At 46.7% G+C, this 13,469-nt stretch overlaps 2 protein-coding genes across 5 annotated transcripts in view; one reads left to right on the top strand and one right to left on the bottom strand.

Annotated features, from left to right (window-relative positions):
- The window catches only part of ogdhl (oxoglutarate dehydrogenase L), a gene marked incomplete at both ends in the record, with an annotated part of 30,733 nt that extends 21,941 nt beyond the window's left edge, over positions 1-8,792 (top strand). For all 4 annotated transcript variants that reach the window (XM_080547538.1, XM_080547540.1, XM_080547541.1 and 1 more), the window contains 8 exons: positions 1,100-1,227; positions 1,726-1,904; positions 2,198-2,269; positions 4,563-4,688; positions 6,010-6,082; positions 6,566-6,729; positions 8,235-8,389; positions 8,669-8,792. In XM_080547538.1, the coding sequence (XP_080403664.1) occupies positions 1,100-1,227; positions 1,726-1,904; positions 2,198-2,269; positions 4,563-4,688; positions 6,010-6,082; positions 6,566-6,729; positions 8,235-8,389; positions 8,669-8,792 (1,021 nt within the window). The remainder of the gene's footprint in view (positions 1-1,099; positions 1,228-1,725; positions 1,905-2,197; positions 2,270-4,562; positions 4,689-6,009; positions 6,083-6,565; positions 6,730-8,234; positions 8,390-8,668) is intronic.
- Positions 8,793-11,626: 2,834 nt separating this feature from the next.
- cUnh10orf53 (chromosome Un C10orf53 homolog) lies at positions 11,627-12,685 on the bottom strand (the record flags this gene model as incomplete). The annotated part of the gene is made up of 3 exons (XM_080547178.1): positions 11,627-11,691; positions 12,296-12,415; positions 12,592-12,685. The coding sequence occupies 3 exons, from the start codon at positions 12,683-12,685 to the stop codon at positions 11,627-11,629; spliced, it is 279 nt and encodes a 92-aa protein (XP_080403304.1).
- Between the last annotated feature and the right edge of the window lie 784 nt (positions 12,686-13,469).

The raw sequence follows: 13,469 nt of genomic DNA, 5'->3' as shown, positions 1-13,469 counted from the left end.
AAAACATCTGGATCTGAATGCTGTCCTCGCGGTTAGCTTTGTCTGGACTTTACTGTTAATCGTGGGCGGAGGAGGCGTGGTCTATGCAACTTCTGCCTCTCGTGTTTACATCGATACCTTCCTCAGAGTTAGTCTGTCCGCCCTGAGACTGGGAGGTCGTGAGTTCGATCCCCGGCCGAGTCGTACCAAAGACTCTGAAAATGGTACCCCGATGCCTCCCTGCTTGGCACTCAGCATTAAGGGTTAAGACCCTGCGACATACCAGGGTCATGTCCAGGGGGTGTACTTCTACATCAAGACGCCTCACACTACGGAAATAGGAGATAGGCTCCTGCCCTAAGGGCCATTAGGCTCGAGAACCATCAGTTCTGGCCCAGCTTGTTAAACCTTGTTAAACCCTGTTAAACCTTGGCTCTTCGCTCCCATCAAGTCATATCAGGTTCTCACACTCTAACTGGACATGAGAAGAGAGAGAGCACGACTCCTCTTCACGGATTGGCTGACTGTCTGGGCTGGAAGCTAGGCTTCGGTGTGAGATAGAGAGAGACTGTGTGTGTGTGTGTGTGTGTGTGTGTGAGAGATAGAGAGAGACTGTGTGTGTGATGACTCTTTGACAGATCACCCTTGCGTCAGTAAGCCTCTCGTTTTCACCATCACTCCACTACGCTCCAATCAGACTTGGTGTTGTTGCCATGTCAAAGCTCTCTCTCCAATCAGACCATAATTCCGCACCATTCACCACCTAGAGTGCCATAAAGTGTTCTACGTGTTTACCTAGCGACAACACTCTGATTGGCTACAAAATGAAGCATTGTCACTTACGTTTTTCTGCTTGAGTCAAGTGACCCTTGTGGCGCTCTAGAATGTTGACAACTTGGGCGACTTTATTCACTCTCTCTCTCTTTTACACTCTCGCCCCCTCTCTCTTTCATCTCCCCCTCTCTCTTTATCTCCCCCTCTTTCCCCCCCCCCTCTCTTTCTCTTTCTACCTCCCACCCCTCTCTCTCCTCCACCCCCCCTCTCTCCTCTCTCTCTCTCTCTCCCTCTCTCACCCCCCCTCTCTCCCCCCCCCCCCCCCCCCCCCCATCTCTCTCTACAGTCATCGTCACCACGTCCTCCACGACCAGGAAGTGGACAAGCGCTTCTGTGTTCCCATGAACCACCTGTGGCCGAACCAGGCGCCCTACACCGTCTGCAACAGCTCCTTGTCTGAGTACGGAGTCCTGGGTGAGACTGTCCCAGCTTCCTGTTTAACACTATGTCATATCATAGCCAGATAGATCTGATCCTGGATAGCACAAAATAAATGGGGATCGGGGCGCTTAGGTGGTGTAGCGGACTAACCGTTGACCACGTAACCGCAGGGTTCCCGGTTAGATTCCCGGCCGCGGACATATCCTGCATGTCATCCCTTCTCTCTCTCTCACCCATCCTTCCTGTCAAATCTCTACTGTCTCTATCACAATAAAAAAGAAAAATATGAGTGGGACTGCCCCACTCAGAAAAAATAACTTAAAAAAATAAAAATTATAAATAAATAAATGGGGATTCATTCTGATCCACGTTAAACGTTTTGAACAACTGGGCGCTTGTGTGTTTCCTTGCAGGGACACACCACACACACACACCACACACACACATACACACACACACACACACACACACACACCTGTCAACCCTGCCACACATTACCTTAACGCCTGCCCCCCCCCCCCCCCCCTCCAGGGTTTGAGCTGGGCTTCGCCATGGCGAGCCCCAGCGCCCTGGTCCTGTGGGAGGCCCAGTTCGGGGACTTCCACAACACGGCCCAGTGCATCATCGACCAGTTCATCTGCCCCGGCCAGGCCAAGTGGGTCCGACACAACGGCATCGTCCTGCTGCTGCCCCACGGCATGGAGGGCATGGTACACACACACACACACACACACACACACACACACACACACACACAAACATGCACACACACACACACACACCACGGCATGGAGGGCATGCTACACACGCACACACACACACACACACACACACACACACACACACACACACACACACACCAGGGCATGGAAGGCATGGTACACACACACACACACACACACACACACACATAGAGAGAGAGACACTTACACATTGTAGACAACCTGTGTCCATTTCCATTTTGCGTTGTTGAAAATCAATGACACGTCTCTTTAATCACCAGGGTCCAGAACACTCCTCAGCCCGGCCCGAGCGCTTCCTCCAGATGAGCAAAGACGACCCTGACCTCTTCCCGGTAGGTATTGTTGTGGGATATAATTGATTCTTAATAGATTTAGTCGAACTTACAAAGCACAAAGAGCTTAGATCAATTGTCTCCAAAGAGGCCTTTTATTAAGCCAAGTTTACATAGCAAGAAGCAAGCAGGAAAGCAAAAAGCCCCCAAGGATGGGTGGGACTCATATTTATAGAACTGTCCTTGGTCATGAGGTCACCATTCTTGGGAACCAATCATGTTATACAAATCTGTGATTACATAAATTATGGGCCCTGTCCATAGTCAGAATTATTCACTGCGTCTTGGCACATCCCTTACAGGAAGGAAATGGGCCTTCCTTGAGTGCTAGCTTCGCCAAACTGTAGAGAGACTTACATTTCTCAGTATAACATGATATAAAACCACTAGAGTATCCTGGAACAGAGGCGTTGTTAGTGTCTTGTAACATTGGGGGGGGGGGGGGGCGGGGGGGATGTTAGCTGAGGTTCTGGTTGAGGAGCGGGGGCTTGCGCTAAATCTATGGCGACGCAGTAGATGGTGACGTTCGTTTTTTTCTGCAAGAGCCCCGGATGCCCAGGGCTAACAACGTCACTCTCCTGGAACACTGCTATAATAATAATATTAATAATGATGATGATAATGATAATATATATAATATATCTGAGCCACAGAGGACCACTACTATATCTCGTCTGATCGGAATTCATCCAGCCTCATTATTATACTGGAAATAACAAGACAGATTAGGTCAATAATACGATAAAACAATATATCGATGAATGAGAAAGTTTACTGAAAGACCTGACATGTTACGTTCGGGAGTCCCATGTCACACTGCATAGGGACTGTGTTACCCATCAGGCTACAGCTACGGAAACTCGCATGGCTCAACATACCAACGTTCCAATACATAACAAGTAAAAAACGTACACTATCTTCCAAGGTATCTTACTTAGAATCCACTTCCCCGATGGGTACTTCTGGCCTGTGAGCACTCCAGTGTGTCCCATAATGATCGCAAAGGTCAGCAAAGGTCAGCAGGTCGGCGGTTCGAACCCCGGCTGGCCACACGTCGGTCGAGGTGTTCTTGGGCAAGCCCCCAAACCCCAAATTGCTCCCGACAAGCTCGCCGGCTCCTTGCATGGGTTTTTCAATAGCCTGCCCGCCATTGGTGTGTGAATGTGTGTGTTGAACGGGTGAATGAATGAGAGGCCATTCGTGAGTAAGGCGCATTGGAATAAGGCGCTATATACATAAGTCAGTCCATTTAACCATCTTACCATTTACCACTCCGGTGTGTCTCATGATAGCCCATTAGGTTCGGGCTGAAAGGCCTCTTCATTACGGCCTCCAAGGCCACAGCATCCATCAGGGCTTCGGTCCCCCGGGGGGGTTGGAGGGTCAGGGGGCTGGAGGACACACCAGAGGCCTGGGGAGAGCCTCGCCACATCAGCCTGAGTCAGCACAGACGCTGGGGAGACTCCTCTCCAAATGGGATATTGATCAAACTATTAGAGAGAGCACATATAGGAGATTAACATTTTTCCACACACTGTGTGTGCGTGCGTGCCTGTGTGTGTGTGTGTGCGTGCCTGTGTGTGTGCGTGCGTGTGTGTGTGCGCGTGCGTGCGTGTGTGTGCATGCCTGTGTGTGTGGGTGTGTGCATGTGTGCGTGCATGTGTGTCTGTGTGTGTGTGTGCATCTGTGTGTGCCTGTGTGTGTGTGTGCGTGCCTGTGTGCGTGCGTGCCTGTGTGTGTGTGTGCGTGCCTGTGTGCGTGCGTGTGTGTGTGTGCGCGTGCGTGTGTGTGTGTGCATGCCTGTGTGTGTGTGTGTGTATGTGTGTGTGCCTATGTGTACCTGTGTGTGTGTGCGTGCCTGTGTGTGTGCATGTGTGTGTGCCTGTGTGTTTGAGTGTCTGTGGGTGGAAGTCATTTGTTCCCCAAAGGGAGAGGGTGAATTGTTGTGAGTAGGTTGGTCTGAAACCAGCACCTGGATGACCCACGATGCACTGCACACAGTAGGCCTACGTGTACTACACGCGTCGCCCCAATGTGTATGGGGGGGGTGGCGGCCGTAGCCTAGAGGTTAGAGAGGCCGGCTAGCATATTGGAAGGTCGCTGGTGCGATCCCCGCCTCAGGAGGGAGCTGCATGTGCCCTTGAGCAAGGCACTTAACCCCTAATTGCTCACAGACTGTTAACAGACCACCTTGACAGACGCAGACTGTTAACAGACCACCCTGTCAGGTGCAGACTGTTAACAGGACAGCTTGTTAAAGGAATGTATTTTTTTTATCTCCCCGTACTTAAAGGGATACAGCGGAGACTTCGAGGTCCAGCAGCTTCACGACTGCAACTGGATGGTGGTGAACTGCTCCACTCCCGCCAACTACTGCCACGTACTGCGCAGACAGATCCTCCTGCCCTTCAGGAAACCTGTAAGAAGGGGAAACCTGTCATTTCTAATCATGTCTGAACGGTAGTTAACACGACCTTACTGCTGAAGGGTCGACAGCTCGTCAACAACACGACACTCGAGCGTTGCGTCAACCTCAGTTTGCAGAGCGACGTCATAATGATGACCCGAAGGTATTGGCAAATGAGGGAGTCCACACATGTATTTAAATTATACAAATTAAGTAATTTATTTGGGTAAATAAGCAAAATAAACTAAATAACATATGGATATGAATATGGATAAGAATCAGTGGTGTTATGTATGCCATGAGTGAATGGTTGTAGAATGTATGTTGTATGTGTAAGGGGTGTATGGATGTATGTAGTGTGAAACTACAAAAGGTCCCAGAACTTGGTACCATGAGACCTTACCAAAACCCCTAACTGAACCCAAGCGGAAGGAAGGAAGAGAGGGTGAGCTGAGGACACACCCACCTTATATACACCTCCTCGGCTCCCCAAACCCAGGTGACCCCACTTAGCCTGACGACCTACCCACTCTGCCAAGGCTCCCACGGGAACCAGCAACAGCCAATAGGCAAGCAGAGTGGGAGGCGTCACAGTGAGATACAGTACGCTGATGAACGGGTGGGGTGGGTGTGGTATGGTAGTGTCAGTTGAGGTGGGGTGGTGGGGGGGGATACTGTGTAGGTCTCTTGATACTGACTCGATCTCTTGACTGCCCCACTCAGAAGAACAACTTCACTGTGTCGGTCTCTCGATGGGTTTCATAACACGGAGACGAGGTCTGAGATGTTTGTGCTTAAAGTTTGCTGGAGTTTTTCTCTAATTGATGGTTCTCTTATTGAGACACAGAAGCGGTTCCCTCCTCACAGCATAATACCCACACAGTCCTCCCCTCCTCGCTCTCTCCCTTACAGTTCTCTGCTACAGCGATCGTCTAACCGATCCCCAGCCGCAGATAAATGCGACGCTTTGTCAAGCATGAGAAAATTGCTTCCTGAGCAAATTAGAGTGGGAGCCCAATGGGGGATAATGTTGTTTGTTTTTCCTATGAAAGGAGTCTGAAATTATAGGCTCGGATGGCTGAACAGGAGAGGGGTTTATTTATTTGTTAAAGAATTTGTTTTTTTTTCTCCCAACAGTGTTATTGTTGTTATATGATAGCATCAAGGTATCAACAAAAAAAAGACCCTAAAAGATAGAAAGTTGTTCATCTCTGGAGTGTTGTGAAGCATGCTATGAAGCACGGATGACAGGATGGATGACAGAATCAATCTGTTGTTTACAACGTATGGTGCTAAACGGTTTTACACGTCTGTTTTTTTTTCTTCCTCACAGTTGATCATTTTCACTCCCAAATCTCTGCTGAGGCACCCCGACGCTCGGTCCAGCTTTGATGACCTCGCCAAAGGTAAGGATATACACAGGTAAGGATACACACAGGTAAGGATATACACAGGTAAGGATATACACAGGTAAGGATGACCTCATAGAAGTATTATTATTATTATAATCTTGAATCTAACTATTGCTAAAGGTCAGGGCCAAAGTCAAAGTATTGTCTTACTCAGTGATCTGTATACTATCTGATATATGAGACAGACGTCAAGTCGTTGCAAACAGTAGCCCCACCCCCACTTGGCTTGAACCAAGCCTGATGTAAACCAGCTACGCTAGCTATTCGACAACACGGGTGGTGGTGGGGGGAGGTATTTTAATATTTGGTATATTATGTATTTGGAGTGAGTTTACCATCTCAACTTGGTGACATGTACAGTACATTCATGCTTTGCTCCTTTTCTGAGGTTGGGTTGTGTTCCTGTTCATGTTCATGTTCATGTTCATGTTCATGTTCATGTTCATGGTCATGTTCATGTTTACATCTTCCCTGCAGGCACCAGGTTCCAGCGGGTGATGGTGGACGAGGGTCCGGCCGGTGAGAACCCCGGGGGGGTGCAGAGGGTCATCTTCTGCACGGGGAAGGTCTACTACGAGCTGGCCAGGGAGAGGAAGCAGCTGGGCCTCGACAGGGAAGTGGCCATAGTCAGGCTAGAACAGGTGATTCACATGGTTACATTTGGACATTTTTTTACATTTTGCAGACGCTTTTATCCAATAATAATTGGATAATAATATAATTATTATAATTATTATAATAATAATTACAATAATAACTTAAGTTTATATAGCACCTTTCAGGGGACCCAATGTCGCTTTACAGAGATACAAGAAAAAAAAAAAAAACAGACAAACAGTCAGGCAAGCAGTCAGGCAAACAAAACAACTAAACTAGAGGCCGAAGACCTGGGGCCTCATTTATAGAAAGTACTTAGATAAAATGTTGATCTTACCCGTGTCGTACGTAGAAAACCACGTCAACGTAGTGATTTATACAATTTCAACGTGAGTCAATTTGACCGTGGAAACGATCTTAGCTCTACGTCGAGTATTGACCTTGCGTACGCACATTACCTACTGGTTATGCGGAGTTATTACAGGCATGTGAGCTGCACTGCCTACTGTAATTCATGCAAGTGGCTCGTAATAAAATTAACGATGTTGTTATCAGCCGAGAAAATGAGTTTAATTCAAGATTTAAAGGGAACTGATGTTTATGATTGTATTTCAGTCTTCCTTTATATCCCTCCGGAGCTGTCTATCTCCCCTTCAACATGCCTAGTGCGTTCCACAACGGACCTTGCCTGGCCATGTGCTAAATTATACTGGATTTTCTCCGGTGTCTGGGAGTTCGCAAAGGGAGTCATGTTTTCAATGTCACCTGATAAGAATAAGACCATTATATTATTACAGTATAAGCAGCACTCGAGTTGAGGGGGAACCCCTTTCCATCCATTATGTCATTTCCATTATGTCACACCTTTTTTGCTGCTCCAAAGCTGCTCCAAAGCGCTTTACAACAGCCTCTCATTCACCCATTCACACACACATTCACACACCAATGGTGGCAAGCTGCCATGCAAGGCGCTGGCCCGCTCACTAGCAATTTTGGGGTTCAGTGTCTTGCCCAAAGACACTTCGAAATGTGGCCAGCCGGGGCTCGAACCGCTGATCTGCCAACCTTGTGATCATTATACGGCGACTCTACCTCCTGCGCCACAGCCGCCCCAAAGAGATGTAGCCTGAAGAGATGGAGGTCTTCAATCTCCAGTGGAAGACAGGGAGTGACTCTGCAGTCCTGACAGCGGTGGGAAACTCGTTCCACCACCAGGCCTCCAGGACAGTGAAAATCTGTGACTGAATAGCGCGACCGCTACATCCACGTAGAGGCGGCGGTGCCAGGCAGCCAGCCGAGGTGGAAGGGCGGATTGATCTGGCAGGGGTTTGGGTCGCTAACCATCGCTTGCAAAAGCAGGGAGGATCTGTTCTCTTATTTCTCCGGCCGGTAAGCGAGCACCAGGGTCTTGACTCTGATGCGAGCTGCTATCGGGAGCCAGTGCAGGGTGTCTCTCTCTCTCTCTCTCTCTCTCTCTCTCTCTCTCTCTCTCTCTCTCTCTCTCTCCTCATATTCATTCACTCACTCACACTCACTTCTTCTTCTTCAGATCTCTCCGTTCCCCTTCGACCTGGTCAGGGCCGAGGTGGAGAAGTTCCCCAGCGCTGAGCTGATCTGGTGCCAGGAGGAACACAAGAATATGGGTTACTACGACTACGTACGACCGCGCTTCCTCACCGTGGTGGCCAATCAGAAACCCATATGGTAGGTGGTGTTCCTACAGCCAATCAGTGACTCTAGGTTCCAGGTATATTATATTATATTATTAGCTATGCTAATGCTATCCGTCTGTGTCCTGTGTTCCAGGTATATTATATTATATTATTAGCTATGCTAATGCTATCCGTCCGTGTCCTGTGTTCCAGGTATATTATATTATATTATTAGCTATGCTAATGCTATCCGTCTGTGTCCTGTGTTCCAGGTATATTATATTATATTATTAGCTATGCTAATGCTATCCGTCTGTATCCTGTGTTCCAGGTACGTGGGGCGTGGCCCCGCGGCAGCCCCGGCTACGGGCAGTAAGTTCACACACCTGAACGAGCTGAGGAAGTTCATGGACACGGCCTTCAACCTCCGCGCCTTCCAGGGGAGGAACTTCTGAAGAACACACACACACACACACACACACACACACACACACACACACACAGACACACACGAACGCACACACACACATGCCCCCCCCCCACCCCACACTCTAGGCAATATATGTTTGTTTTTTGTCTGACTGCACTAGTTTTAAGATATATTTGACTTGTTTTAAGAAAATGTGGGCGAATATCATAACATTTAGCTTATTTTAAGCAATACTTCCCCCATTTTATTGCTTTTTTTTCTCCTTGTTTTTGAGAGCAGACTTTTCGGAGTGTAGATGTGTACTGTAGCAATATGCTATGCTTTGCTATGCTAACCACCTATTATAGTTCAGATCTCGGATGTTGTAGAGGTTACCCTCTGTAGCTACCTGACGTCATTTCAGCCACTGAAGAACCTTCAGCAAAGTCTGGAATCTTCACAATCTGCAGCATTTTAGTGACTGTCCAGGTACCTCAGACACCTTAGACACCTATACGACTAACATGAATTAGCTACATTAAAATGTATTTTTGCTAGTTTTGCTTTAGACTAGAATTCTGTGCCACAGGGGACACACAACAAGCCAACAACGTGTTTATAATGAATGTGATTTAGTGTGTATTATTATACTGTATGTTGAAGGATTCAAACTTTGATTCAAACAAAAAAGGTTGGAGTAGCTATCTTGGCTCTCTCTCTCTCTCTCTCTCTCTCTCTCTTTGTTTCTCTCTGTCTCTCCCCCCCCTCCTCTCTCTCTCTCTCTCTCTCTCCACCACCCTTTTTCTTTCTGTCAATTCAATTTCAAATAAATAAATGTAAAGGGCTTTATTGGCATGGGAAATATACATGTACATTGCCAAAGCAAGTGTGAAGATAAAAACAAAAAGAATGTAATGTACGACTAGAATAAAGAGATGATTAAACAGAGCTAGTATACAGGGAGATAAAGATAACTTTAAAAAGGAATAGAAAAGTGTGGACATTGCCGTTTAAAAATATGAATACTAATAAATGTATTTTACTGAGTGGTTGTTGAGGTACTGTCACACCTCACTACGTCAGGGGACGTAGCCAGCTGGTTGAGAGACAGGCAGGTAGTGATGTTCACACACACACACACACACACACACACACACACACACACACAGGCAGGCAGTGATGTTCACACACACACACACACACACACAGGCAGGCAGTGATGTTCACACACACACACACACACACACACACACACAGGCAGGTAGTGATGTTCACACACACACACACACACACACACGAACACACACACACACACACACATGCCCCCACCCCACACTCTAGGCAATATATGTTTGTTTTTTGTCTGACTGCACTAGTTTTAAGATATATTTTACTTGTTTTATTTTACTTGTTTTTACTAATCATATCATTAGTAGTAGGTTGGAGTAGCTATCTTGGCTCTCTCTGTCTCTCCCCCCCCTCTCTCTCTCTCCACCACCCTCTTTCTCTCTGTCATTTCAATTTCAAATAAATGGCATTGGAAACATACATTTACATTGCCAAAGCAAGTGGACATTGCCGTTTAAAAATATGAATACTAATAAATGTCTTTTACTGAGTGGTTGTTGAGGTACTGTCACACCTCACTTAGTCAGGGGACGTAGCCAGCTGGCTGAGAGACAGGCAGGTAGTGATGTTCACACACACACACACACACACACACACACACACACACACACAGGCAGGCAGTGATGTTCACACACACACACACACACACACACACACACACAGGCAGGCAGGCAGTGATGTTCACACACACACACACACACACACACACACACACAGGCATGGATGGTCTATGGATGGTCTATGGTTTGAACACACTGAAGTAAACGATCATTTTCACCTAAATATTTTTTTAGGGTTAGGGTTAGAGAGGCTATGTTATAGATCGGTGGTCAACTATAAGGCTTCATTTGTGAGTTTTATCAAATTTGTCAATGTAGTGTGTTTGTTGGTGGTCTGATGGTGGAAGGGTGTTCCACAGCTTGGAGGTCTGGTGGAAGGGTGTTCCACATGGAGGGCTGCTGGAAGGCTGTTCCACAGCTTGGAGGGCTGGTGGAAGGGTGTTCCACAGCTTGGAGGGCTGCTGGAAGGCTGTTCCACAGCTTGGAGGGCTGGTGGAAGGGTGTTCCACATGGAGGGCTGCTGGAAGGCTGTTCCACAGCTTGGAGGGCTGGTGGAAGGGTGTTCCCCAGCTTGGGTGCAGCAACAGAAAAGGCCATGTGTGCGCCATGTGTGAGTCGCCTAGTGCAATATGGGTATGACGAGGACGTGAGTGTCGGAGGATCGGAGACCACACTTGAGCGCTGAAGGACAATGTTGTGGCTTGAATAGAAAACAAGCTGGGATAATAAGCCTAGGCTGTGTCAAATAGCACGCCACTCCTCTGGAGAAACAAAGTAAAAGCCTTTAGTTGGGTCAGCTGACCACCGGCGGCGCGTTCCCACAGACATGTCTTCATCAGCGTCTGCTGATTGTGATACTTATTTCAAAAGGGGAATGCGTAGACGGCCGCGTGGCCCTCTGTGACTCTGAGTTGGTAGAGCACGGCACTAACAGGGACCAGGCACTTTCACACCCTCAGATTATCTTTCACATGACTGTAATCGCACAATCGCCACGCAATACAACCCATGACGACTACATGTAGCAATGAATACAAACAGTACTTGACTTGATTCTAGATAATAATATTGCATTGCATTGTAATTGCTTCTCATTAAAAAAAACAAAAGAAAGCCTGCTGGTTATATCATTTTTTTCAGGTTTTTAATGTCCAGGTTCAGTGTCTTGACCTATAGCAGTGCTAATGAGCTGTCAGTATGCGTTGTTCACAGCAGTGACGGCCTCCTTACAGAGGGGGTCCAATTTGCCATCTCCCCCTGGGTGAGGTAGAGCACAGGGACTGTTAGGTAATAATAATAATAATAATAAACTTTATTTGTATAGCACTTTTCCTGCATTGCAGCTCAAAGTGCATTTTTTAATAGACAACTGCACTGTGACAATCTGACTCATTCATGATTCATTGATTCATTTGATAATTCGTTTGATAATGTGATGTGTGTCATATGTGATGCGTGTGACAATCCAATGCGTCAGGGCCTACACACATCTCCTTGTCATAATAATAATAATAATAATAATAATAATAATAATAATAATAATAATAATAATCAGATTATAATCCTAATAGAAGGCTATATTCACATGGTAACCATAATAGCTTGCATAGGTGATGTCATAATGGGAGGGCATTTAGAATTTGTAATGACGTCACAGTACAGTACCCAGTGTGACATCATTACAAATTCTTAATGCCCTTCCATTATGACATCGCCTATGCAAGCTATTAACAATGGTTATGTTTTAACAATGTTTAAAAATGGTCACTGGTCGAACATTCGATCATAATTACACGTTGAGGTACAATCTCTGCAGTGTATCAAGGGTGTGTGTGGTGTGGCTGTGTAACACAAAACCCACCGAACTCCAGCTTCTTTATGTTGCACGTGTAGACACTCTCCCCGTTGACCACGAGCTCCACTACGTTCCAGTCGCACGTTTCCTGCAGGACACACTGATGCCTGCTCTCTTTCAAGGCAGCTGGGGAAAGTTAGCAGAGAGGCCCTACTGTGATTCAAAGTCTAAAGTCACACCTACGCATCTGTGCACTTCAACATCACCTCGTCATCATACGCGCAATACAATACAAGTACAAGTACAAGAGCGTGCGCAATACAATACAGGAGCATGCGCATGTTGCGCAGTATAAGAAATACCTTGGAGACCCTCTAGCCGGAACGTCCTGTGGTCAACCACGCCACATGACTCGTACGGCCCGTAGCGCACGAACACAGTCGCATTTCGAGGCATTGTGTTACACTAATAATAATCAAAGTAACAAATGATTAAAGTCACCCTCGCTGTCTAAACCGTGAAGTGCGCACTGCCGTTTGCGTAAGAGCGCGCGTCATCGTCTCCAAGGACGTGGAAGTCTTTCTCCATTGTTGACGTCACAGTGCTGTAATAATGGTGGCGGAGTGTGAAGGACGGTGGAGGATCCTTGGGACAACCCTACTCCTAATGCCAACAGTGACCCTTCACTGAAGACAGTGGCTGAGCTCCAAAATGCGTCCTTGCACTCTATCTACAGCGCGTACTATGGTACTATAGACTCTCCATAAAGTGCAAGAACGCATTTTGGAATAGAGCCAATTTGTCAATAATGTTGGTCGGTGGAGTGTATTTCACCAAGGTGAGCCAATGGTTTGGTTTTTTTGCTGTAAACGTTGTATTGATTGTACTTTCTCTGCAACTGCAGTTTTATATTAATCTACTAAAGAGAAAAATACATTCTCAGTCATTATTTTAAATTATTTTAAGTGCTTGGGGCATAGGTCTTCCACAACCTGTTAGTCTGCTACTGTAGGCTGCATGCCAATGTCTGCGGACAGACGATATGCACCATGGGATTCACATCCTTACTCTGAAGTAGACATCTTAGGTGCAGTGTGGGGGAAGCGTTCCCAGTGGTTTCTAATGAATTGTCCATTTGAAATAAACGAAGATCACTTGAATTGGGCTGTATACCTAGTGGTGGAAATGTTATATAAATCACATAAAACAGAAAGTAATCTAGCTGATAATAATAATAATA

This window comes from Nansenia antarctica (genome assembly GCF_963989245.1).
Source record: "Nansenia antarctica genome assembly, chromosome: 17".
Classification (NCBI taxonomy): domain Eukaryota; kingdom Metazoa; phylum Chordata; class Actinopteri; order Argentiniformes; family Microstomatidae; genus Nansenia; species Nansenia antarctica.
The sequence above is the reverse complement of the archived record's forward strand: the minus strand, read 5'-3'. Positions and strand labels throughout refer to the sequence as shown.